Below are 27,559 nucleotides of genomic sequence, written 5' to 3'. Positions count from 1 at the left end.
ACCAGAGGGCACGGCAAGGGCCGGAGCGCCGTGCGAGACTCACACTCTGGGGCTTCTGTCAACAGCGAGCACACAAGTGTCCAAGAAAGCAGTGGCCGGGGCGGCGGGGGCGTCTCACCACCACGCCGAATCCCACAGCTCCGGGCGCCCACAGCACACAAAGCACACCTCCGGGCGGTCCAGCCTGACCCCGGAAGGGAAAGTTGTTTTGGGGAAGGGGAGCTCGCGAGAAGAGAAGAGATGGTTAAGTAAAACTAAAAATCAAAGTTCTACTCTTTTTAGACTGCAACCCCCCCCGCCTCATCTTTGCACTAGTCTCCTTCGCAGTGTGACTTCCTCAGAGGGACAGAGACTCTTCAAGTCCTAGTCTAAGTGGGAGGACAGGGGGCCCTGGGGCCGCAGGGCTCCAAGACCCTCTCCAGGTCCAGGTCGCCAGGAAAACCCGGAACGGAGCATCCTCGGGCGGGGTAACGCCCTCAGCGCGCGGCCACTTGCGCGCAGGCTCAGTCGCGCGGAGCCAGGGAGTAGGAAGCTCGGCGCGGCAGTAGCAGCCGCGGCGCGGAGACTGGAGGGTGGGAGGGGACGCACCGGCTGGCGGGCCGGGGCGCTGGGACGAGGCTGTGGCTCCCGCCCGAGGTTCCTGGGAGCGTTTCAGGCCGCGAAAGTCTGCGCGAGGAGCGAGAGAGCACAGGAGCCGACCAGCGCGGTGTGGGCAGCGGGCGGAGCGGAGCCGCCGGGCGGAGCGGGCTCAGAGCCCGGGTCTCCGCGGCTCGGAACCCGGCGGCGGAGGCGGCGATGTTCCACTGCATCCCCCTGTGGCGGTGCAACCGTCATGTGGAGACCATCGACAAGCGCCACTGCTCGCTGGTCTACGTCCCTGAGGAAATCTACCGCTACGCCCGCAGCCTGGAGGAGCTGTTGTTGGACGCCAACCAGCTCAGAGAGCTGCCCGAGGTGAGTGCCCGGCCTCACCTGAGTGCCGCCTTGAGGGAGCGCAGCCGAGCCCGACCAGCCCTCCTCTCTCTTCGCTCTCCACTTGTCCCCTCCGCTCTCCACTTGTCCTCTTTTCACCTCTAGATCAGGCCGGTGGGTCCCACTGGAACCACCTCTACCTGCATCCACCTGCTTCTTCCTTTTATTTCCTCCCACCCCTCGCTCTGTAAAAGTTTTTTTTTTCCCTTTTATACAAATCAACTTGATGTTTTTTTTATTAGTCATCAGAACCCGCGCGATTTGGGGAAGTATTCTGAGCAGATAAGTAGTTTAGGTTTACGCCTAGGTACTAACACCTGGCACTTTTGCCCGGGCAGGTAAGGAGCCAGGTGGCTCGGGCTATTTCCTGCTGGAAGGACAGGAACGCCGCTCGTCGCTCCCCGCTCCCCAACCGCTGGCCCGGGAGTGCCTCCTCTTTGGCCAGCACAGGTCCTCCAGGACCTGGAGATAGTGGGCTAGCGCAAGTGACCCGCTCTATCTGTGCATCTTGCGAGGAATGTGCTCCGGGCCTCATCGCGGTGTATGGTGCCTGGGAGAGCTGTAGTTTGGCCGCCCTACCTTAGCCCCAGGAGCAGTCGGGCGTTTGAGGAGGTGGGGGTCGGGGGCAGGAGGAGAGCTGCACCTGGAGAGCTGGGGCAGGTGCCCAGGTACCCGCCGCCCCACGGACTTGTGTGGAAGCAGTCGCGGTGAGCGCCAGCAGAGGCTCTGCCCCGCGGGCCCGCTTAGCAGACCCCTCTCGGGCAGCGGCCCCACTCAGCCCGCGGACTTGCGCCCTAGCAGTGGTGTGTTTTATGTAAATTACCCAGTTTGCTGCGGCCGAACTTGTCGAGCAACACAAGCTGTGCTTTAATTGTGAGTCAGGGACTGTAAACCTTTAACCTTCGAGCTTGCCTCGGGAATTTAACTTGAGTAACCCTTAAGGAGGAAGGTATCCCAAATCCAGGGATGTACAGGAAGTCAGTGTGCATTAATCCAAAGGTGTGCAGGAAGTAGGGAGGCCTCTGGGAGTCTGGAGAGGACTTGAAGCCCTCAGCGTTGGAACGCAGATAACTTGCTTCGTCCTTTAGTTAACAGAAAGCCAATACGTCACAGAAACACTCAATATTCAAATGTTCTGACTTGTTAGAATGACCTGATCTGGTCTCCAGAGCTGACAGAGTTAAGTTTTAAAAAGAACTGTGTGCTTTTCTCAATATTTCAAGTGTTGTTATTCTTCTTGGATTAATTTTCCTTGGTTCGTGTGGAATTGATTGGATGCTTTGCTCTGTGTAATCATAGGGATTATCCTCACTAGGATCTCTGCAAAGCCCCCCAGGCTTTATTTAGCTTAGAAGCAGAAAAGCCATCCAGTTCTCTCAAGCTTTTATTATTTTGCAGGCACTTTTAAACTCATCGGTTTGTCTGGCCTTTAGCTTTCTTAAGTTGAGCTTAAAAGTCATAAGCTCACTTAACTGCCTTAAATTGTAATAAATTTTTGGTGTGAATTGCTAGAAATATTCAATATAATATGTAACTTAATATTTTTTAAGGGCTTCAGAATGAAGTTATTAAAGATTGAGTAAAAAGCTCTTCAACTAGAAATGTTTCAGTGCTCTTTGTGGTGTTTTTGTTTGTTTGTTTGTTTGTTTGTTTTGAAAAACTAGAAAATATTCTTGGACTAGATTGGTTTTTCACTCCCTTCTGCAAAGGTTGTGGGTTTTCCTGTAATGCTGGGGATTTCACTTGGTATGGGAATTATGGGTTTTGGAAATGTCAGTGATTTCTCCTGATCCTAAATGGAAACTTCTGAGAAGCTCAAAATATAGTGGGACTGCACGCTGTGAATACAGTAAATGAACACATTTTTCAAGGTCTTATGGGTGGTTATCTCTCTTACAGCTCTTAAATTAGTTTTATAGTTTTTGGATGGTACAAAAATCTCCTTCTCCTTGACTTATTGTATGCCTGGGAGTATGTAAGCCAGACACGAGCAACCACCTTGAAAACACAGATGATTTTTTAGAAAAATTTTTAAAAATTATTTTTATTTTTAATAGTTGATTTTAATTTTTTCTGTTACCATGTATCTCCCCTATACCCTCATCCACCTCCAGCCCCCACTTGAAATCACTACACCATTGTCAGAGTCCATGAGTTCTTTTTCTTTTTTCCTTGGTCTCCCCCCAACCTTCTGCCCCTTCCACCCGTCCCCCACCCCGCAACCCCAGCCTGCGGGGTTTCGTTCACAGTTCAAGTCTTTCTTTGGGCCATCCGATCTTTCACCTCTGATATCTTTATGACTCAGCACTGCTCATTGCTGTGCCTGCCCCCTCCACCAACCTCTGTCTCCTTACCTGCCACATCACCAGTGGGCCTCTCGCTGAAAAATCTCTAAGTTCTTGTGGCCATACTGGCAGCATGTTCTCTCTGTAATATGTTTGGAAGCACAGCCAAAAGGGGAATCCAATCACCCTACCTCTGTAGCAAAGATACATACCCCTTCCAAGCCTCAGCTTCATGAAAAGCATCTCTTCTCCACTGAAAAGTCTGCAACCTCTGATTTGCTCCAACCCCCTCATTTTACAAATTGAGATTTAATTGAAGTGACTTTTTCAGGTCTATCCAGCTGGCCAGGTACAGATATAGGCTGTTTGTCCTCCTGTGCACGTGTCCACCAACTATTACAGCTTTGTCCAGCCTAGCGGGAATCAGGTCTCAAACCAATCAGACTGTTTTAGTTGCCATTAAAGCTGGGCCTCAATCAAACATTGATTGACCCTTCATTGTCTGCTAGAGATTAAAGAAGGTATGTTTCCTATGAGTTGTTCACTACTTTGCGGGCAGACAGACGGTTTTAGTACAGATGTGGTAACTGCAGGGTGGAGCAGGTACCACAGTTATCAAACTTGATGGTTACTCACCTAATCTTCTAACCTTTTCTTGAACCTGCACCAACCATCCTCCGCAGTGGTTCCACCTCGAGATAGCTTCTCAGTACTGCTGTTCTGTAGGGAAGGTTTAGAACACTCATCTTTAGCCTGGCCTGGTTGGATGATAGTGTCACCATCCCTTCCCCGTGCACCTGCTTCTCTTTACCTTCCCCGGCTCCATCCCTTTGGGTGTGTAGTAACACAGAGATGGTCAGACTTGAACCTCCTTGAGTTGCCCCCGTGTTTTTGCCCACCCTCGAGAGCACAGAGTCTAGCGTCCTATAGGTGCTAGGACCTACAGGTCCTGCCTAATCAACCACTGTTTGTCTGTTGAATGAATGTTGCTGAGTCTAACACAAATCTTCCTCCTCTGCTGATTTCTCTTTCCTTAAGTATATCACCACTCCAGCATCTATGCTTTTCTGATATGCTCAGAAAATACTCAAGTTGGAAATGACTTCAGACGTAAAAATCATCTAGTGGTGAAGTTGTTTGGTCTTTCTCTACAAGATCCTTCCTTTCCCTTCTGTACTCCTGTGTATTCAATGTCAGCAGGTTTCCCCTCAGTGCGCACCGATTCTCAAACACCTTCAGATAAGTGTGCCTAGTGTAATAAGCAGCAGATATTTTGAATGAATGCTTTCAACCTTTATAGCATAAAAACTGGTTTCACCTCTTCCTCTTAGAAGTCAAAGTACTTTCCATGATTGCCAGATGACAATATTTCAAACACCCGCACCTTCCCCTTATCCTTTCTCATGCTCGCCTTATTTTTTTTCTAGCCCTCAAAGCACCCACTGAAACCTAACTGCAGACTTTATACTTGTTTACTTTTTCTTGTCTCCCCAGCTAGAACACGAGCTCCATGAGGGCAGGGATATTTTGTTCATGGGCCAACCTAGGATGCATATAGCTGGTACTCACATGCCTGTCACTGAAGTGAGTCCTTCCATGGCATCATGGGAAGACTGCCCTTGTTTCTCAGCTATTCTCACTCCCCTTCCTGCAGTCTGACTTCTACTGCACACCAGTCTGTTGAAGTTAGTAACAGCACGGAGTCAGCCAGGCAGTCAGTTCGGTGTTCTTCTCTCGCTAGTCTTACTCTTCTGTGTTCAACACTTTTGACTTCCTTATATTTTTAAAATAATATTTATGAATGTGACTTCAACATCCCCAGCTGTGAAATTATTAAGAGGACATTTACCCCACTTGGAATAATTCCCTTTTGTCTTAAACCCACCATGCCTTGTCTCCTAACCTGCTTCTTTTCCTACCACTTTCATTCCTGAAGGATGGGGCAGCCATGAACTCACAGGTTCATGGACTTTCCTTCTCCCTGTTCATCTTGTCACTGAGTCCTGTCATTTTTTTCTTCAAAATGCTATCTGTCCTCTCTCAGTCTCTCCATCCTACCTGGCTGGTTTCCCCTGGATTCCTGCTGTTCATTGCTGGTCCTGTTCTGCCGAGGCTTTTAGGGCTTGTTGTGAAGGAGCAAAGAGGGAGGGCGCTAGAATCCGTTCATAGCAGCTCCAACACTAGGGTGCTTTCTTTAAGCCTTGGTTTCCTCCCATGCGCTAGTAGTGCCCGCTTTATAGCACTCTTCTGGGGATTAAAGAGATCATGCATGCACTCACAGTTAGGTCTGAGATGTCTAAGGTCTTTCTGGATTTTATGGCAAGACACTTTATTATAAAACATTTCTTCTAGCCCTGGCTGGTGTAGCTCAGTGGACTGAGTGCCAGCCTGCGAACCATAGGGTCACTGGTTTGATTCCCAGTCAGGGCACGTGCCTGGGTTGCCAGCTGGGTCCCCAGTGGAGAGTGCACAGGGGGCAGACACAAAATGATGTTTCTCTCCCTTTCTTTCTCCTTTCTTTCCCCCCTCTCTAAAAGTAAATAAAATAAATAAATAAATAAATAAATAAATAAAGTAAATAAATAAAATCTTTAAAACAAAACAAAACATTTCTTCTTCTTAAACTGGAGCTTGAAGACTTTTTTTTTTCCCCTGGGAGCTTGTAATTCATTTTGTAAAACCAGAATTAAATTTTTTAATCTTTTAAAAATAATTTAAAAAATAGATTCAGTGACATCTAGATAACTTTACAGATGAGTAGTATTGTAAGATTTTGGTGTTCATGTTTGACTTAGCATTCCTTTGTAACCTAGAGGAAGAGAATGGATGTGGACTTAGAGCAGAAGTCACAGGTTCGGGTCGGATGATGGCTGGAGGGTGAGTGAACAGAGGTCTCACGGAGTGATGACTAGCCGAAGGGGTCCCAGAGCCCACGGTGGAGTAGCCCTGCAGAACTTCAGGGACCCTGCTCTGAGGCGGTATTGTATTTAATACATCGTGAGCAGTCCTGCTGTGCCGTGTCTGCAAGATTGCATCACCACCATCTGTCATGTTAAATAAATGTTGAGTTATCTTTTATTGGTTTTTACCAGATTTTTAAATTGCTTCATGTTATAGTTTTATAAGAGTTAAGCATAGGGAGGACCTACCTAGTTTGATGTTTGGACATACTTAAATTACATTGTAATAAGAATAATTTAAGACAGCTTAGGAGGAAGAGAGTCCAAGAGAGGGCTTTCCCTTTATAGTGGTGATCACACATTTCTCAAGTTGGGGAAGGAGTGCTCACTTCACAGATACACTGTTGGTATTACACAGTTTAGCACTTAATTGTTTTCTGGTTCTTTTATGACTCTTCTTTCCCTACATACCTGCCCCCTTCCTTCTCCTTTCCCCTACACTTTACAAGTGAGGAACAGACCTAGAGAAGTTGTAAACTTAGAGTCTCTTTGATTAAGAAACATTTAATGAGCATCTGCTACATATTAATAATAATTGTAATAGCCATCACTTACTACAGTTTTACTGAACTCCAAACATTGTATTAAGTGCTCTACATAAATTGTTATTCCCTTAAACTGAATAACAATTCACTTGAGCCATTATATTTTCAGTTTTGCAAATGCAGAAACTGAGACTTATTTAAGAAAGTTGTTCAAGAGGCTTGTTTAAGAAACTTGGTCAAGTACAGCATAGGAAGTATAGTCACTAATACTTTAATAACTATGTAAAATGCCAGTCAGGTACGGGAAGTATGAGGGGGAATGCTTTGTAAATATATGATTATCTCACCACCATGCCGTGTACTTGAAACTAATACAAAATAATATTGGGTGTAAACTACAATTAAAGATTTAAAAAAAATAAAAAGGAAAGAAAGAAAGAAACAAACTTGGTCTAGGTCCGTTCTGGAGTGAGCATTTGATTCCAGCTCCCTGTGCAGTCATGACCTGAGAGCCCACCTGAGAGAAAGGAGGTGTGACAGTGTGACATGCGCAGGAGGGAGCCTCCGCAGACCCCAGTGACAACATCGAGGTGTCTCCCATTCTCTGCAGAGCCGAGGGAAAGCTTTAGAGGTGGTGACATCCACACTAAACTGAAAGTAGGGGAAAAAGCATGTCGCTGTTGCTAAAACCAGTTCTTTCCAGGCGGCTAAGATGAGGGTATGTGAGTGATGGGAATCTTGCTAAGGAGATGGCTTATAGGCAGAGGTGGCCCGTGGATGGTGTGTGAGCAGAGGTGCAGTACAGTTAGATGTCTGTTTTAGAGATGGAAGTCTGGGTCACAGTGAAGTACGGTGTCAGGGAGACCTGTCAGGAGCCTGCTGCAGTGGTCTAGGCCGGAGGAAAGGGTGGCCTGCTGGATGGCGGGGGGATGGCTTCCTCCAGGGTGTTCACGTGGGGAGTTTTTGGTCAGTGCTCTTTCTACTGTGCCATGTTCCATGTTGTGCTAACCACTGGAGGCACTTCATCAATCCTTGGGAGACACTATGTGTAAAGCATTTATCTTATTTTTATGGATGTGTTTTCCTTGATTATGGGGTATGTCTGCATTCAGTTTGTGAATTGCTCCCTAAGGCATGGCAAGTTTTTTTCTTTTTTTAAAAATTGATTTTTAAAGAGAGAGGGGTATTGATTTGTTATTCCACTTATTTTTTTTTAAGATTTTATTTATTATTTATTTTTGGACAGAGAGGAAGGGAGGGAGAAAGAGGGAGAGAAACGTCAATGTGTGGTTGCCTCTTGTGCGTGCCCTACTGGGAACCTGGCCTGCAACCCAGGCATGTGCTCTGACTGGGAGTCAAACCAAGGACCCTTTGGTTCACAGGTCGGTGCTCAATCAGTTGAGGCATTCCAGCCTGGGCATGTCATTCCACTTATTTATGCATTCATTGGTTGCTTCTAGCTTGTGCCCTGACTGGGGATTGAACCCGCAACCTTGGCATATTGGGACGATGCCAAGCCTGCATGCAGGTTTTTAGGTAGGATTGACTGGGGTGGCAGATGGATAGCCAGGTGTGCTATGGGTGGGAAAAGTTGTTTATTTTCGGTTTCAGATAGATGTGGTCATCAAGTTTATAAAAATGTACTCACAGTAACACTGGTAACCTTATGGATTCTGTTTTTCTGAGTAACGTGATACTGTGTGTGCTGTATCATGAACTTTAGTTTTACCATCCTCAGCTGATGCTTTAAAAGACTAATGCTTGGACCATTTTTGTTATTTAGAATAACTTGGAAATCAGCTCATTGCTGGCATGTCTTTTTAAATCAGAACCTCAATTCTTTGAGAAAAAGTAAAACGGTAAAGCTTTTCTAGAGTTGACGCAGTTGAGTCATGCTGGTAAACTAGCAAAGTGAGCCTGCTTCCACAGCTCCCGCCCTTCTCCCCAGTGGCTTCTAGCGGGAATGGGCTATCTCAGCCCCTCCTCATAACCTTCCAGTGCTGCCAGAATTTGCAGCTTCTGTACTGTGATAAAGAGGCACTTGGGATTTCCTTAAGGAGGACCCTTTACCACGGACTTGAAATTTTGAGGGTAAAGCATAGCTGATATTTATGCAGGAGGGTCAGAAATAGCAGTGTGAACATTTCTCAGCCATGATGACAGAAATCCCAACCATGATCTTTCCATGCCATGGAACAGAGGCGTCGGGCTCTTTTGGGTAAGAATCTAATGTGCACTGCAGTCTTCTCTCTCTGCTCAGGGAAAGTTTCCTTATTTGAGGACTCTACTGGGAACTCCGGGTTAGAAGTGTTTGTCCTTTACTTCATATGATAGTTATGAGGGATGATGAGATCATGGGCCAGATCTTAGTAAATGCATAGAAGAGACTTCTGGATGTCCATTTACTTTTTCATGGGTATTATTTTGTGGACAGGAATGGTAATTTACTATTGCATGTGGTATTTTAGAAATCTAATGGCATGTGTGTAGTGTAAAATACTTTGATCTCCTTGAAGATGGGATATTTAAAAGAATCTTTATTTTCATTATTTTGAAGAATTCCCTTATCTAGGCTGTAACTTAGAGATGTAAGAGAAATTGACTCAGTTGGAAGAAAGTTGACATTTCTGCTTCCAAGAACTGAAGGGAATGGATTTGTCATTTGATGGGTGGAAGGAGGTGTTACACCTAATTACAGCATGCTCCAGGCTGATTACTGGATAGTGTGGCCAGATGAAGAGACACTGTCTACCCTGACCACTCTAGTCACTTTTCTTTCCACAGTCCTCACCCACTTCTTGGGAAAAGGTCGTAAGGAGGGGCTGGCAGCTGACTTGAAGTGGAAACTAGGAGCTCAAGTCTGATGAACAGTTGTGAAGGCCAGAAAGTAGTTTCTGAACCTCTGAGGACGTGACCAGGGCGCGGATGGCTGTACTCAATTTGGAAGGTTCTTGATTTCATTGAGAAGATGCTGGGACCCCTGAGGCTCGTGCTGTTAGTACAAGTGGCCTGGTTTTGGACCATGGTGTGGCCTTGTTTTTATGTATTACTGTGTTGGATGGTTTAAAAGAATTCAAATAATTTTTTAAAAGTGACATTCTCCTTGATTCCCATGAACAATTTTAGAATGTATCCTTTTAGATTTTTTTCTCTTCACATAGCACCATATATTTATTATTGTTAAAATTAACAAAGGACCTGGATGGTGGGGCTCAGTGGATTGAGTGGCAGTCTATGAACCAAAAGTAGCTGGTTAGATTCAGGGCACATGCCTGGGTTGTGGTTCAGGTCCCCAGTTGGGGGTGCGTGAAAGGCAAACCACACATTGATGTTTCTTTCCCTATTTTTCTTGCTCCTTCTCCTTCTTTCTAAAAATTAATAAATAAAATATTTAAAAGATATAAAATTAACAAAGGAGTCCTACTATAGAAATTGCTTTGCCACTTTATTTTTTTTTTACTTCACACTGTCTTACACAACTTCCATGTGAGTATGTATCGGTGTTGATGCTGGTGGTGTAGTATTGACTGTATCTCCGTTGATTTATTTAACTGTTCTCCCATTGCTGGGCACTTAAGTTGTTTCTAATGTTTTGCAGTGATGAACTATACTGGATTAAATGTTCTTATACATATTACTTTGTACACCTCTGCAAATGGTACTTTAAGAGAAATAAACTTGAAGAAGCATAATTGTTGGATGAAAGGGTATTCATTTTACAAATTTTAACATGTTAGTAGATTGTCATAGGTTTTTTAAAAAGCAGTTGAATGGAGGCCTAGAGATTATAGAATCTACCTAAGAGCTAAGGGAATGAAGTCTAAAGTGGTAAAATGATGAGTCAAGGCAAACCGAAAACATGGGCTGTTACATCTCCAACTCCTGACCCCAAGTCCTGTGATCTTTCTGGGGGCTGGACCAGTAGGCCTGGAGACTGGTTCTGTCATCTCTGCTCCCTTTATCCTTGACCGTGACTCTTTCTCATGAGCCTGTTCAAGCCTTCAGATAGGCTTTCATCAGTTAATCAGTTAACTGTTCCAGTCTTTGGAAGTCTGACATCTAATTCTTACCCTCAAGCAGTCTACACTCCTTAGTTGGGGAGAGGAGTTTAGTGGTATAAAATTCTTTATGTAGCTTAGAGCCATAGGACTCTGCAAACTAAAAGTTGCTGTGGACCCTTGGAGTCTGCTCTTTGCCGGGGTCAGGAAAGCAGGACTCTGGTTTTCACTAAAGGTAGGTGCAGGTGGCATGAGTAACAATGTGTTTTATATGGAGAGTACTCAATAAAGTGTGTGTGTGCCGCAGCATGAGCTAGGCAGGGGAGGGCAGACAGGGAACTTCTGTGAGGTGATACAGTGTTACAGAGTAGAGACCCTTACTTTGGGTTGACTTGGTTCAGTGTCTGGAGCAGAGGGGCAGGACAGTGTGCAGGATAGGGAGACAGGAAGCTTGGACATGAACTTGTGATGACTGTGGGGATCATCCCCTTCGTCTGTCCCTTCCAGTGAAGTATTGGTTGAGGCCTGAACTTTCTGCTTGAAGAGAAAGTTTGTTTAATGGTTAGGAGATTAACCTCTTAGTTTTGACTCCTTTGACAAGTAACTCAGCCTCACTGTGCTTCAGTTTGCTCATTTGTAAGAAGAAGGCTATAATAGTCTCTACCTCATAGAGGTATATGAAGATTAAATGAGTTAATATGTATAAAAGGCTGGGAACAATGTGTTTTATATGGAGAGTACTCAATAAAGTTTGATCATTGTTGTTACTGTTCTTGAACATTTTATGGTTAGAGGCTCAAACTCCTTCATGCTTGTCCCCTTCAAATCCCTTCTCAGTAGTGGGTCGCAGTGATCTTTCTAAGACAAATGTGGTGGCATGACTTCCTGCTGCACTGGCTTCTCACACCCCCCAGGTGAAACCTGGCGACATTTTGGTCTTCTACCCACCTTCCACCTTCTCTCCCCTCTTTCCAACTTGAACCTTGTGTTTCAGCAACAGTTAGCTGCCCTTGGTTACTGACACATCGTTTCTTGCTTCTGAGTCTTCATTTTTCTTCCTCTGTCTACTGTCAGTTTCTCTTTCTTTACGTCTTTGCCTGGCACATTGTTCTTTATCCCGTGGGACCCAGGAAGTCTTTCCTTACCTCCTCTCTGGTCTTTGGGGACATCTGTGTCATTACTCTGACCTCTTTGTTATTATCTCCGTCCCCCATCAAAGTGAGTTCCTTAAAGCTGCACACCTTTTCTTGGCATTCCTGCTGCCTCACAGGGTGGCTAGCGCAGAGCAGACATTTAATATATATATGTGAGCAGCGTTCTTGGGGACGTTTCCAGCCCTGGTGGGGAGTGGACTTAGAAATGGGGCTGAGCCAGACCAATCAGTAGAGCTCGAAGACGCCTCCAGGGAAAGCTGGGCTTTCTGCACTTCTTGCACACATGGCTGGCGTCGTGCTGGAGTGAAGTCAGCCCTGGGTTCTCGTCCCTGTTCCGTCCGCACTAGCATTGTGACCTTGGGCAAATCACATAATCTCCCGATACAGTTTCCATATCTGAGTGATGAAGGGATGATGTCAGTGATGTTCAAGGTTCCTTTGAATTCTGACTTATTTGGATGGTAATTTTATGAAATTTTATAACTTGATGCCACAACACTAACCTTAGGAGACTGTCTCTGCCTCCTGCTTGTGTTCTATGAGGTTGCTCGCTGAGGTTTAGTAGAACCATAAGTCTGGGCTTAATCATTATAATCAAGGATTAGATAATGAGGAGCTGTTCCAAATACTCAGTTGTTGATTCCCAGAGCCAATTAAGGGGAAAAGATCAGCAGATTTTCTTTGGTTAACGCACACCCCCCACCCCCAGCCCCAGTAGCCTTTGAACACTGAATTCTTTCCCCTCTGTCTGTTTCCTCACTTTCAGAAGTGAGGTAAAATGAGCAACTTGACTACATCTTGTCTTTTTTAAGATGAATTCAAGCAAATCAGAGGTGACTGTTTGAAATTATCACCAGGTTTAGTCAAGCATCTGAGAGACTGTAGTTTGGGAAGCGTAGCTTGGGTACCAGTGACTAAGGACAGGAGTGGGTTAGTGACAGACTGAGGCGGCTTCTGAAGGAGCGTGTTAGGGTCAGAAGCTACAGCTTTCTGCCGGGTGGTCGGCCTCCTGACTAGATGTTGGTGTCAGGGTCCCAGGCAGCAGGATTCAGGACGGGACTGGGGCTAGATCTCTGTGGCGCCTCGTAGACCCTCCCTCCCGCTCCCCCGTTCACCTCGAGTACTTACGAGTGCTGGCTGTGATTCAGGGGTAGTTCCGTTTAGCCAGGTAGATAGATGTCTTGCCTTGTCCTTATGGAGCTTCCATTCTAGGTAAGGGAGACAGCCAGTAAATAGATGAGCAAATAAGAATTTCAGGTAGTGATGAAAACTATATGTAAAAACCAAAACAAAACAGGGACACGCAGTAGAGAGTGACACGGGGAGGTGTGGGTTTAGCTCTGGGAGGGCCTGTCTGAGAAGGTGACATCCTCTGATGGCGGCGGGGCTCCTGTGTGACTGTGGAGGCGCCAAGAGCCGCTGAGGGAGGACTTGGCGAGTATGCAGGCAGAAGAAGGCCAGTGTGGCTGGAACATTTGTTACGACAGGGAGGGAGTAGGAAGTCAAGGGGAAGATGTTGGTGGGGCTCACATATGCAGGGCTTGGGGACCCTGTGAAGAGTTTGGATTTTGGTTCCTTTGGTCATTTGAAGTAAGGGGGCAGGTCATAAGCTCCTAAGGTATCTGATTTGTGCTTTAGAAAGTTCACTGTGCCTGCTGGCTAGAGACTAGTCTGCAGGGAGGAAGAGAAAGAAGTGGGGAGACCGGGAGAGGAGGCTTTTTATCGAAAGGTTCCAGAGAAGAGCTGCTGGTGACTTGGACTAGGATGGTGGCCGTGGGTGATGAGATATATCTTGGCGGTAACGTCCACATCATCAACAAGACCTGATGATGTATTGGTTGTAGGTTTTCGATTTTATCAACTTGGGGGATGGCAGAGCCATTTACCACCAGGTTAAGGGGACTGGGAAAGAGAATATGACAGTGTAGGAACTGGTAAGTACTGGAGTAGGGGCGTGGTGAGCGTTTTTATGAGACTCGGAGCTTAGGGTAGGAAGCCTGGGTGATGAGAATTACAGCAAAGACAGCACATGCTGTTTGAGCAGTGTGCCTTGCACTGTTCTTCTTATGGTTAGCTCATTTAAACCTCACAACAATTATAGCTTCGTTTTACATAAAAAACTTTATTTTACTACTGAGGACACTGCTGGGACACAGAGAAGTTAATTAGCTAAGGTAACACACTAGGAAGTAGCAGAGCTGGGGGTCAAACCAGTGTGGTTGGGTTCAAGAGCCATTATTCCTAACCACATGTCACACTTGGGGAGACCATGTTGTCTGCACCAAAAACTACCTGATGAGCCAGAAGCGTGTCTGGTCTGTGACAGGGAATAGAGAGGCACCCAAGACTCCTGGGATGTTTTTGCATCATTAAGAAAAAGACTACTGAGCTGAAATATTATTTTTTAAGAATTGGGTCACCAAATAAATATTAATGTGCTCATTCAAGCATAATCTGTCAAAGAAGATTAGTGGCACCCATTTTTTGGTGCTGAATTTTTTACCTTTAGAACGTAACTTATAGCTGTATCCTTGTACACTCTTAGAAACACATCTATTTGGGAAAAGGAGGGAAGTCTTACCGAGTATAATGAGCACTGGTTTTATCGTAGCAGTGCCCCCATTGTAATCCTGCTCATAATTATTCCGCTAGTACACTGTCTCTGTTGTCAAAGCATGATATCACAGAATTAGCTGTTGAGGCAGTTATTAGTTCTGACTGTAAATGTCAGTATTATAAAGACGTGCTAATGTACTTTCTGGAACTATACATACGCCAATACCCTCCCAAATGAGTGCTAACAAGATTAAGTTAATAGAAAATGTGCATTTTACAATAGACTCACCTTACCTAGTATTGTGTTATGGTTATTACCATACCTAATTTTCAATATAACTTCATTCTAAAATAGCAAGAGGAGGGCCGGGGAAAGTGTTATGCCCTTCAGCTCTGGCACAGTAACTCGTGGTTCACTGAAGATACACAGAGGCCAGGTGAAGAGTCAGTCCAGCCCCTGTTCTTCGGTCTTACCCATTTGCACCTCCCTTTAATAATTTGCTGTTTAAAAAGAAAAGGTCTGTAAAGACATTTTGTAAGATAAATATAGCAGAGGGTTATTGAGTGTGGTGTGCAGTTTTTGTGGTCTTTTAAATTTTGTATGTTCTAAAATGTTTTATTTCAATGTTTAGGTGTAGATTCCAAGTAAATTTGGTTGAAGAGTAGTGTCAGGTAACTTCTGTGATTTCAGTTCACTGGTAGTTTTCCCCTTATGGACACAGGGTTCAACCTTGGAGAAACAGGAGTGTGTGTATGTGGAATACTCTTGACTGCAAATAGCACACATCTCAACCTAAACTGCCTTAAATGAAAGAGGTGTTTAGTGATCTCACAGGTCAGGAAGCCTGGGTTCAGCAGAGTGTGGTTTTAGGGTTGGCTTAGCAGATTGGCTGTGGGCACTGGTGTGACTTCTGTGGGACTTCCAGGGCCTCTCTCCTGCTGCTCCTCACTGGGACATTCTAAGGAAAAGCACAGACAGAGTCCCAGGGCCAGCCCCAGTTTTTTACTCCTTTATGGTGGGAGCAGGTAGGGAAGAAGGGCATGGAATAGGAATGAGGGAGCTGGAAGTAGGTGTGGGATGCAGTGTCTGCTGCAAGAAGAAGGACGAGGGGTGTACAGTGTGAGCCTGCCTGCTTCTCGCAGACGCCCTTCTCTGCCGTCAGCAAGTGGCACAGAGTTGTGTCTCTCTCCGGTGAGCCCTTTGTCCTCTGCCAAAGCCTCAGAGACCATCTGCTCAGGAAAAGTCTGTAGCAGGAATAATTTGTTTCAAAGTTGTCTTTGGAAAAAAAAAGCTTGTGCATATACTCATTTTCTTAGATTTTGTTCTCTGTGTGAGAAATTTTTATGAGAGAAGAAAAACATAAGCAAATAGGACTTCATAAAGATTAAATTACTACATATGCTTATTTTCAAAACTGTTAAATTTTGACGTACTTTTTAATAGTTAAGTTTCTGTGACTTGGTGGTCTCACGTGTTCCAGAGCTCTGTGGCCTTGTCCGTGTGGTGTGTTCTGCTGGAAATGCTCTATCTCTAGTGCCGATGGTGCCGCCTCTGTGAAGCCCTTTCAGATCTATAGTCAAGGCCCAGTCTCGGTGTCCTCCAGCCCCTTGCAGCTTACAGTGCTCATGCTGTTTATGAGGGTCTGACTTAGTCACGCATCTGTTCGTTTCTGTTATTCTGTCATCAGGGGCTTGGTTTACGTGTCTCTGTTCTAGGCATTAAGGAATCAGGGGCCTTATACACAGGAAATTGTTTAAAAATTTATGTTGCATTGCAAATTCATATTTTGTATTCTTCTATAAAATTTGTGTATTTTTTGTGCAGTAGTTTGGATGCATACACCCTCAAATGTTTCTCCTTGTGCCTTGGCATAATGCGTCATTCTGAGGGTCTGACCGTGCTAGCAGTGCAGCTGCAGGCCAGTTTCCTCTGAGCCTGGCGCCTCCTGCCCAGACCAACTGTGTGGCTGCGGGCTCAGAACTGGCTCCCCAGGCATGTTGCGTTTGTTTTCTGTCCACCTGAGAGGGAGGGGCGGGCTCTGCTGTCTGAGTCAGCCTGTCCTGCTGGCAGAGGGTCAGCGGTAGCCCAGAAAGACAACACCATTAGTCATGTTGACAGAGGGCGGGCTGCTCTCCCTCTGGCCTCTGGGTAGAGGTGTTAATGAGGAGTAAAATGGCCAAAGACAGGAAGTGTTTCCGAAGCCTTGGGCCTGGGCTGCCCACACACTGGGTAACCTGCCCTCCCCTTGGAAGAGCGGAATGAACTCTTAGGTGTTATTTTGAAAAAAATCAACAGCTTTACTGACTGCCTGCGGTATTCCAGTTGGACCACGGGGCACTTAGATAGAATTTGTTTGGTCCTCATGTAAGCCTTATATGGGAGGGGTTTTAGAAGTCCTGTTTTACAGATGAGAAAACTGACTGAGGCTGAGCTCCTTACTGAGGTCAGTCAGATGGGAAATGACTTGGCTGGTTGGCTCAGACTTGACACGCTGGTGCTTTTTCATGCCATAGGCCAATTTGGCAGACCCACTCTGGTCTTGAGGTCCTCCTGCAGCTAACATACATTGAAGTCCTGCTGTGCTTTTAGGCACTGGTGAGGCAAAAGTGACTGACACACCCTGACTTTAGGTGTCAGAGTTTGGTGATGGCACCACATACCTGAGCAAATGTGATGAGGCTTCGGTTGTGGAGCTGGCAGCACAGCTTCCTGGAGGTGGAGGGCAGGGGGCACCACACAGCAAAGTGCTGTTGGAAGCCTGGGGTTTAACGAGAGGTTGTCAAGGGGCAGGCACAGTGAATGCCAGGTTAAGGAGCTTGGCCTTTATTTTGTAGATGGAAGTGTGTCATCAACAGAGTTGACGTCCAGCAGTATCTTGTCAGGCTTGAATTTGGAGAGCTTAGCCTGGTGGCACCTTGTGGATGGATTTGAAGGGAATAAGGTTGGCGGAGATGGAGAGGCAAACCAGGAGCAGGCTTTGGTGATTGAATTGGAAATGGAGTCTGGTGGTTTCACGGGTCAAGGTTAACAGTTGAGTGTTCAGTTTGAGTGACTGGGTTTCACTGTCAGAATTTGAGGAGTGAGGGAAAAGATGCATGTGGATAAATAACAGAGCAAACCTGGTGGCTTTAGTTATTTTCAGTGAAGGATGAGATAGGGCAGTCCACTAGAAAAGGAGGCGGAGGGTGAACGGGGTGCTTTGGGGGTGGTGAAGGTGGAGAGGGAGCTATGGGGCATTGCTGGGGTTGGTGTGAATTCTGGGTGCTGCAACCCTCTATTTTTTTCCCTCTGGAGTCCTCAGTCCTACAGGCCTAGCACAGAGAAAGTGGACTGTAGAGCCAGTTCCACCTGCAGAATAGAGGGAAGCAGGACAAGAGGGCATGAGTCAACTGAAGTTTCTGATGAACAAGTATTTGGGAGGCTATTTAGGCAGAGAAAGAAGGGAGTTCCAGCCAGGGGTGGGTGGTCACAGAAAAAATAGTGGGGATAAGGCCATGGGAGAGGTCATGGCTAGATCCGGAGCACTCGAGAAAGGAAGCAGCTCCGGGTGTGGTCAGTGTTCCAGGGTGGACCTGGGAGTGGATGGTGACGTGCAGTGGGTGTGGAGGTCGTCAGTTTCAGGAAGCCCTGTAGCTGCTAGGCTTGCTTATTGGATGGGTCAGCGCATCAGGAGCCACAAAGTCAGGCACACGTGTGGCACAGGCAGGCGGGGTGTGTAAGATGAGGAGGTCTACTTATGGACAAACTTGTGGCAAACCGAAGGGCACATGCCACATCCGAAGAGGACAGCCACCACTTGCTGCTGGCCCCTCCCTGTCAAGTGGGGATGGCTTGCTCTTACTGCCTCACTGAATTCTTTTTTCCTGGAAATCAAGATTTTTATGTAAAGTCTCCTTTTTTTTAAAGTGTTGGCACCCTATTCAGTTATTTAAAGAATGGGCTGTGGGCTATAGAATCAAGTGTGTAGGTTGAATTTGGCTGTGCGAGCTGCCCACTTGCACCTCCTGCTCTACAAACGCTGTGGAAGTTCCTAGGACTGTGGCAGGAGGTAGGAACTGGATCCCAGCGCATTGGTAACACCTTACCTTCCCGGTCATCCCATTCATCTTGGAGCATGGAGGTTTTAAGATAAAGGGCTAACCAGCTAATTAGTTTTTCTGTGGGAGCTAATAGGAGATGATAGTAATCTGAAGCCTGTGGCTCAAATGAACTGCAGATTGTGATAAAACATTTGCCAGTTCCTTCGAAACCTCCTGCATCCTTACTCCTTCTCGCTACACACAGAGCCTGTCTTTTGTTTTCATTTCTTCTCGATTTGTGCTTCCTCTTTTGCTTATTTGTAGCATTTTCTTTCTTTGGGCTTTTTTCTTTTCTCTTCTTCCTGTATTTACTTGTCTTTGTTCAGTTCATTTTTTTTCTCTTTTTTACAACTTTTCATTTTTTAATTACAGTTGATGTATAATGTATTAGTTCAGGTGTATAACCCAGTTATTAGAGGCATTCTGGATATTTTTTTCTGAAGAATCCCAAAACACTAATTTGAAAAGACATATTCATCCCTGTGTTTATTGCAGCATTATGTACAGTAGCCAAGATATGGAAGCAGCCCAAGTGCCCATCAATAGATGAGTGGATAAAGAAAACACAGTGTATATACACAGTGGACTGTTACTCTGCTATAAAGAAGAATGAAATGTTACCATTTGCAGCAACACGGATGGACCTAGAGGGTATTGTGCTGCGTGAAATAAGTCAAAGACTTGCAGATTCTAAAGAACAAAATAAATGAAAAAAAAACAGACACAGACTCACAGATACAGAGAATACTTCTATGGTTGCCAGAGGGGAAGGGAGGTTAGGAGAATGGGAGAAAATTGAAGGGATTAAGAAGTACAAATTGGTAGCTAGAAAATTTCACAGGCATGTGAATACAGTATAGGGAATATAGTCAATACTATTGTAATAACTATGTATGGTGCCAGGTGGATACTGGAAATAATCACTTCAGTTCATGCTTTCAGCTCGAGTTAGCTGGTTAAAGTAATGTGTAGGTCAGGATCTTTTTTGGGTATAGATTCAATAAAATTTTATATTCTCTTTGATTTTAAATTCGGTGAATTGACTATATGAATTATAATTACAAGTTGTGAAACTTAAGCATTTGCACATCTAAGGACATGTTTGACCTTCAGATTAATTACTTAGTAGATTTTACTCACATTTCAAAATACTGCGTATCTTCAGGGCACCTACACATAACTTTCTTTGACCATTGTATGTCTTTGCAAATCCTTGTTCCTTTGAAAAGGTATACTTGATGTTTGGGACAGGTGAAGAACTAGTGTAAAAAGTAAGGTTAGGGATCAGTCTGGGAAATAGCATAGTTCAGTGTACAAAGGAGATGAGGCACTGACACTGTTGCAGCAGGGAGCCCCAGAGGTAGCTCCGGACAGGAGGTGCCCAGATGTCGGAACACCACAGCCTGCCTGTTCAGGTGTGTGTCACACTTGTCCCCACACGTTTTCAGCGTGGCTTTAAAGACTTTGCTTCTAATCACACTGTATAGGCTAAGTGGCTAACAGTTAAATTTTTCCTTTTCAAAGGACATTCTACTTCAATCTTTACTTAGTCTTTTGGAGATTAATGTACAATTTCTATTGGCCTTTGAAAGACTAAAATAGACTTTGAGATCTGCATGATTATCTTTCTGGGCTTACTGAGTTCTGGAAACTTCAGGCTAGGCCCCAGTGGAATGTAGGTTCCCTAAAGATGATTTCGAAGACTGATGTGTGAGATTGAATGCCGGCACGAGTGCTAAGCAGCACGTGCACACATCACACTGGTTGCCAAACTTGTGTGTGCATACCTGTTGTCTGTCTGTTAAAAGGCACTGCAGTGGTTTAAACTAGGTTCTTGATCAGATGCATCTGGGGAGTTCTTTTAAAACATAAGGATCCTGGAGCTCCATCTCCAGAGATTCTGTTATTACATGGGGGTAGTGGTGGGACCCGGAATCTGTAGTGTTAGCAAGTGCCCAGGTGAGTGATGCTGGTGGTCCCAAGGCCACACTGTGAGAAACACTCTGTAGTGGGCTTTGGGGTTCACCAGACGTAGGTCCATGTCGTAACTCCACCCACTATTGATTAAGATAATTGATTAGTGATCTTTCAGAGTTACTTAAGATCTCTGAGGCTAAGTTTTCTCGTCCTTTAAGTCAGGGATTTTACAATTGGGGTGCTGCAAGAATTTTTTAAACCATGCAATAACTGACCATTTAGTTAGGGGCACTGATCTCTTTCCCTTAGATTGTCCAATAAAAAAAATATAACTGCTAACACAACAATAGCTATCCGGTGTGAATGCCCTGTCTTGAACCATAAGTATAAATATATAGGTCCTATAATAGAGATGCATTTTATTGGTCATGTTGCATAATAAGGTTACATCTGATTGGTTAATTCTTGGTACCAGAAATCCTTATATACAAATATAGGCACTTGTTTTTTTTTTAATTTATTTTTTTATTGATTATGCCATTACAGTTGTTCTATTTCCCCCCTTCATTCCCCTCCACCCTACCCCCCCATCCCCACCATTACCCCCCCTTTAGTTTATGACCATGTGTCTCAAGTTCTTTAGATGCTATATTTCCCATACTATTCTTGCCCCACCATCAATTTTCTATCTACTGTCACTTGGTTTTTTAAAAGTTCCCTTTGGAGCAAAAAGGGTAGATACTTGTGCTATTATTATTATTATCATTATTATTATAAATGAATCAAAATTACACCCATTTTTTGTTGGATTAGCAAAATATATATATTTTTGGTGTCTTACAGAATATTAGTAATTAGTTTATGTATGCCATGAGATGAGAAAGGTTGAAAATCGCTGATTCAAGTGAATCTGGTGAAACCATCACGAGATGGTGGTTATGAGGATTGCCCCTACTATACATAAGCACCCAGCTGTGTTTGGCACATACCATTAATTGCCTGTGTTTGGAAAGTAAGGGTCCCCAAGGCTACTGTGAATTTCTGGCATATTTGTCAAGAAGGAGAATATAACTAACCCCTGAGAATAAGGATCATATTTATACTTTTTCCTATGCTCTAGAGCATTGATTTCTAGCCTTTTCCTTGTCATATACACCTCCATTAATTACCATAATTCTGTGGCACAGCCAAAAAATACATATTTTTTGCCAACCTGACAAAAAATAGGTATAATTTTGATTCATTTACATTGGCTGGCTATTGTTGTGTTGGCTCATGTCATTTTTTTTATTTGATAATCTAAGGGAAAGAGGTCAGTGCCTCTGACTAAATAGTTAGGTAGTACATGTCTTAAAAAAACTCCTGTGGCACTACACATCTGCCGCAGCACACAGGTTGAAGGTCGCTGCTCTAGAGTCCAGCACATCCCTGCACTCCAGGGATGATGGCAACCCCTTTGTTCTATTTAATGCCGCTGTTTATAATGTAGCATGTAGTTTCAAGTTAGTCTACCATGGGCCCTTTCATGGGCCGCAGTTTGAGATTTGCCTTTCTCTCTTTTCTTTTCTTCCTCTCACGTACCTGCATGTGCACATGCACCCAGAGCTGAGCTTGTTTGGAGGAGCTGTCTGTGAGGCCTAGCTCAGGTTCAGTCGTCCTCAGGTCGTTGGAATGTGGTGACAGCTGTGCACAGATCTGGCCTGACAAGGCTGTGGGACCTTGTGGACTATGACTTGGTCTCTGCTCGTTGTGCCTATAGGGAAATTAAGGCTCAGTTTCAGTGGACAAACCTGGGTTAAGTTCTCCTTTCCCTGGGTCCACAGACACGTGAGACAAGGTTCGTTGTGCACAGACGGTCCTCCCTGTGAAACTTTTTGTTTTGGCCAAGGTACTCTAGATCTTCCTGGAAGACAGGCAGGCTGGTTTTTATAAAATGTTTTATTTTTGTTTTTAATGCTAGCACTGAAAAATAATGCCTTGGTTTTGGCCCATGCTTCTGTCAAAACAAAACACTTCCTGTGTCCAGGATATAAGCAGGTTTAACGAGTACCCAAGCATGTTGCTGCTTTTAGTTTTTATCTCCTCTTTGTAACTTTTGAAGTGGAATAACTCTGCATTCTTTTCTTGCTAATCATTTAAAATTTTAATTGAAAGTTTTGTTTTTATAACGTGAGCTCCTTCCTTTGGCAAATGCACGAAGGTGTGTCTAATGCAATTCTAGTTTCAGCTGTTTTTCAGTGAAAGAGGCTTTAATTTTGGCTTAGTAAATACATTCAAGGTAGTTCAGGCTTGGACTACAAAATAGATGTTGGGTCTATGTTCTTTCCTTATTATGAAGTAATAATTGTGTTTATTACATGATTGAACATACAGTGATATGTTCTGGAAGTCAATTCCCTTGCTCTCTTTCCCAGCAGGCCCTTGAGTTTATACAAGAGAAACATGTGGGGAGATGGAAATTCTGAGTGCCTAGTGCCTGTAAATATCAGTGAAAAGTCTTTTTTTTTTTTTTGCTCCTTCCTAGGAAGAATACATTTATTTTATTCATTTGCTTGTAAAAGTTACACTTTTTAATTTCTTAGCTATGTAAATCATCACGAATAAGAAATGAGACCTACATGCTGGCAATAAACTTAAATCTATATCAGTGAAAAGTCTTTCTGTGTTCATTTTAATTTACCAAAATCAAAATGGAGCTAACTTTGTAGTCATTGCTTTCGAATATAGCTTTATTATAATACATATATACACAGTATCTTAAAGTATGTTCTTCAAGATTTTAACTTTTTTTAGGATACACTGTAATATGACTACTTCTTTGAAAGTAACTTCATAAGGACCAGAGAGGATAATGGACATGGGGAACCCACCCCCAACCCTGCCTCCATCTTTCCTGTTCTTTTTGATTCCACTACTACTTTTTGTGAATGCTTTTATATGTGCTGAACAATCTGAAACAGTTTGAATGCCCTCTAAAAACCCAGCTCTCTTCCTCCTGAAATTATTTCAGGATGTTAGTTTTGTGTTCATAGATTAAGATAAAGGAGGTAGCCAGAATTTGAATTAGTGCCTGAATTTTTAAACTTAAAAATTCACTTAAGTTAATATTTTTGATCTGACAATTTTTGGGTGGAGTTTTTTTCATTTTTTTGTGTCTCTGACTGTTATAATGCCCATTTTGGAAACCTTGACAAATATAGAAATATTTAAAGAGGCAGAGGAAAAAAAGTCAGCTCATAATCCCACCTAAGGTTTCCACTTCTAATTTCAGTCACAGGTAGTGACTGTCTCATGCCTCACCTGCAGTACCAGCTCCTGAGTGAGCTCAGAGGGCATCCTCGCCCTGAGCATCCTATCTGCCACCTGGCATCGTGAATTTCTGGCAAACAAGTCTTTTTCTGTACTGGACTCAGAGTTCTGTGAGGGAAGGTACTGCCTTAATTTTTGTGTCCCTAGAATCTAGAGTAAGGTAGGTTTAGGCTAAATTCTATGCATTTAAACCTCACATCATTTAATATGAATAAATCCATCACATAAGGTGAAAATATCAAGTCAAAAGTATATTTAATATATCTAGCCTGCTGAACACCGTAGCTTAGACTGGCCCACTTTAAACATACTCAGCAGACTTATATTAGCCTAAAGTTGGGTAAAATCATCTAAAACAAAGCCTATTTCACAACAAAGTGTTGGATCTCTCATAAAATTTACTTTGAGTATAGCTTTTGTACCACCATAAAGTTGAAAAATCTGAAGTTGAACCACTCTAAGTAAGGGGCTCTCTATACTTATTCTTTGTAAATGTCTACAGATATTTTGAAGAGCATTTTATATTTCGAATGTGTAACATACGGATATGGTAAAACATTAAGACAACCCAAAAAGTGTGCATTGAAAAGTAGACTTCTCCTGTATCTCTTTCTAGGTCTGTACTTTCCTTCAGAGGAAAAAGCTGTTTTATTACTTTTATTACTTTGTATCTTTCCTAAGATAGTCTGTGGCTATACAAGCATTAATACAATGATCTTTTTAAAAACTTGCTTTTGAGATGTAGGGCAGTGGTGGACATGTGAGTGATATGGCCCCTTTGGAATCCATTCTAGCCGTATCTATTAAAATTGAAAATCTAGCCAGCAATTCCACTCTGGCATGTGGCTTTAAAAATAGAAACACCAGTGTTTCAAGATATGTTGGGATGGCCAAAAAGTTAATTCGGTTTAAAAATAAGTGAAAAGACGGTTTTTCACTTTTACCAATAACTTTAATGAACAACATATTCCCTGTTTTGCCCCACCACCTTCTGCCATCTTTCAGATGACTTCACAATTCCTTCTTCCCAAAACGCTTGATCTTTTTGAACAAAGAACTGTTCCTGGTGCCTTTTGCAGTCTTTTAGGGAATTGAAATTTTTTTATCCATTAAGAGAATTTTGTCAAGATCGAAATCAATGGAGATCTAAAGGTGCAATGTTTAGTGAGTATGAGGGGTGAACCAGAACTTCCCAGCCAAGCTGTGACAGTTTTTGCCTGGTCATCAAAGGAACCTGTGGTCTTAGGGGTACGTGATCCTGATGGAAGATGATGTGTCTTCTGTTGACTGATTCTGGACACTTTTTGTTGGATACTGCTTTCAGTTGGTCTAATTGGGAGCAGTACTTGTTGGAATTAATCGTTTGGTTTTCTGGAAGGAGCTCAGAATAGAGGACTCCCCTCCAATCCCACCATATACACAACCTCACCTTATTTGGATGAAGTCTGACCTTTGGTGTGGTTGGTGGTGGTTCATTTTGCTTGCCTCAGGATCTCTTCTGTGTTATTGTAAAGTACCCACTTTTCATCTCCTGTCACAGTCTGTTTTAAAAAACAGAACGTTTTTGTTATGTATAAGTAGAGAATCACACAGGGAGATATTGTCAAGAAGGTGTCCCCCCCACCCCACCCCGCTTTGCTTATATGGAACCCAAACATCAAAGTGATTAACATAACCAAGCTGGTGCAAATGATTTTCAACACTTGATTTGGGTATTTTGAGTATGTCAGCTATCTTCTGTGTGGTATAATGCTGATTGTTCTCAATTAATGTCTTGATTTGATTTGATTGCTATCAGCTTCAACTGGTCTGCCTGACTGTGGAGCATCGTTCAGTGAGAAATCTCCAGTACGAAAGTGTACAAACTACTTTTGATACGCTCTATCAGTCACAGCACCGTCTCCACACACTACAGATCTTTTTTTGCATTTCAGTTGCATTTTGTCTTTTTTGAAATAATAAAGCATAGTATGCTGAGTATGTTGCTTATTTTCTTCCCTCTTCAATACTGAAATGGCTACACAAAAATTAGCCAGTTTGGATAAGTTTTTAAAAAAAATGCACTCTGCTATGACATCTGTCACAATACAGTCTAACAGAATTGCTTCAAATAAAGTTAAAGACAACTATGCGCTGCTAGAGCCATCTTATGGAAAAACTGATTGAACTTTTTGGCCAACCAATAAATGGAGGATTTTTATTAATGCATATTTGTGATTAACAGAAAAAAGGAACAGGAGAAAAAAGCAAAGTGAGTGCTTGTCAGGGAAATGGTTTGAATGAATTGCATGCCATGGCTACTGCTTGTCATGGAGGAACTTTCTTGATGTATTTTTAATGTAAGAAAAGAAAGTTGCAGATAATATTGTACATTATCTTTTTTACAACAGTGATGAACTCTATATGTGACTCTGTGTGTGTGTGTGTGATGTTATGGGCATGGAGAAAGATGTAGGAGGGAGTAGTTAAGGCAAAAATGCTTTCTAAACTAAGGTTTTTTTTTCTTTTAAAATATGCCCTTGATTCTTTTCTGAGATAAGCAATCATGGTAATTGAAGTGATTTGCCAAATTCACTTCCTGTCCCTTCTAAGAAATGGCAGTGGATACTTAAATCCCCATTTAATCTCAGTTTCATAAATGCTTTTATATTTTGGCGTAAGAGTCATCCAAGACAGCATAGGAACTTATGTAGAGCAGCCAAATAAATGCTTTGGCGTAGGACACCTGCCTTGAGTTTGGAGTTGTCAGGGAGAACATTGACCCTGCCAGTGGCTGTGAGTGCGGGAGCACAGAGTGACTGCACTGCAGGCTGAGAGTCTGGGAAAGTGGCAGCAGTGACTCACGTGGGGGGTGACCAGAGCCTGCACTAAAACTCTGTAGGATCAAAAAAAAAGGGGGGGATTGCTGAGAGCCATGGAAGAGAGAGACAAAGGGTCAGAGGAGAACTGGGATGGCCTGCTGGTAAGGTGAGCTAAATGACAGAGTTAAGTGTCAGGACAGGTGAAGGTTAAAAATGGAAGAGCAGTTTGGAGCAACGATGTTTGGATAATCTTTTCCAGCGTTATGTCTTAAAACATATCTTTGTCGTAATAATCTTCTTGTTCTTCCCTGGACTTATGCTTCTGAAAGGAAGAGCTAGGAAGGGGTGGGAGGTAGATGTCCTTCAATGGAGCCTTGAAAAGTACTTGAAAAATACATTATGCACCTGCCTTCCCTTGTATAATGCGTATCCATGTTTTTGGCCCAGACTTCCAGGAAAAAAATCTTTTGTTTTAGTTTTTTAATTCAATTTTTATTTATATTTAGATAGTTGTTTTTAGTATTATAAAGGAATTTTAGCATTTATTTTTGAGCACAAGAAATTTTATGTAACAACTACAAAATAAAAGAACAGATACAAGGTATTTCAGGCACTACCTGTGTATGATATGCATCCTTATTTTTCCCTCAAAAATTTGGGCAAAAAAGTGCATGTTATACATGGCAGAATACATACTTAACCTCTTTGAACTTTCACACTCTTTTTTTAGGTATAATATGTAAAAATCTCTATCTCACAGGCTTGGTATAAAAATAAAGTGAATAAACAGAGGGGCAAAAATAGGCTTGCAGTTGTGAATAATACAAGAATAAACACAGCTTATTCTTGTGTTATTATTGGTTAGTTATTATATTATTTTCCATATAAACAACTGTAAACTTACTTTTGTCCCACCCTGTATGCATATAAAGCATCTAGCACTGAGCTTTGCACATAGTAGGCACACTGCTGGTGAATGTCAGTTATTGTCATTAAAGTATTGAACATTGTGAAGCCCTGCACTATAACCTCATCATTATTC

At 43.4% G+C, this 27,559-nt stretch overlaps 1 protein-coding gene across 1 annotated transcript in view; it reads left to right on the top strand.

Annotated features, from left to right (window-relative positions):
* Positions 1-506: 506 nt before the first annotated feature.
* Positions 507-27,559, top strand: part of LRRC1 (leucine rich repeat containing 1) — a 143,680-nt gene continuing 116,627 nt past the window's right edge. Inside the window, exon 1 of the mRNA XM_053668353.1 lies at positions 507-954. Within this exon, the coding sequence (XP_053524328.1) occupies positions 796-954 (159 nt within the window). The 5' untranslated portion in view covers positions 507-795. The remainder of the gene's footprint in view (positions 955-27,559) is intronic.

Source organism: Artibeus jamaicensis, unplaced genomic scaffold (assembly GCF_021234435.1).
Source record: "Artibeus jamaicensis isolate MK-2021 breed Jamaican fruit bat unplaced genomic scaffold, CSHL_Jam_final contig_484, whole genome shotgun sequence".
NCBI classification, from domain to species: Eukaryota; Metazoa; Chordata; class Mammalia; order Chiroptera; family Phyllostomidae; genus Artibeus; species Artibeus jamaicensis.
Note: the sequence above shows the minus strand (reverse complement) of the source record. Positions and strands in the feature narration are given on the sequence as shown.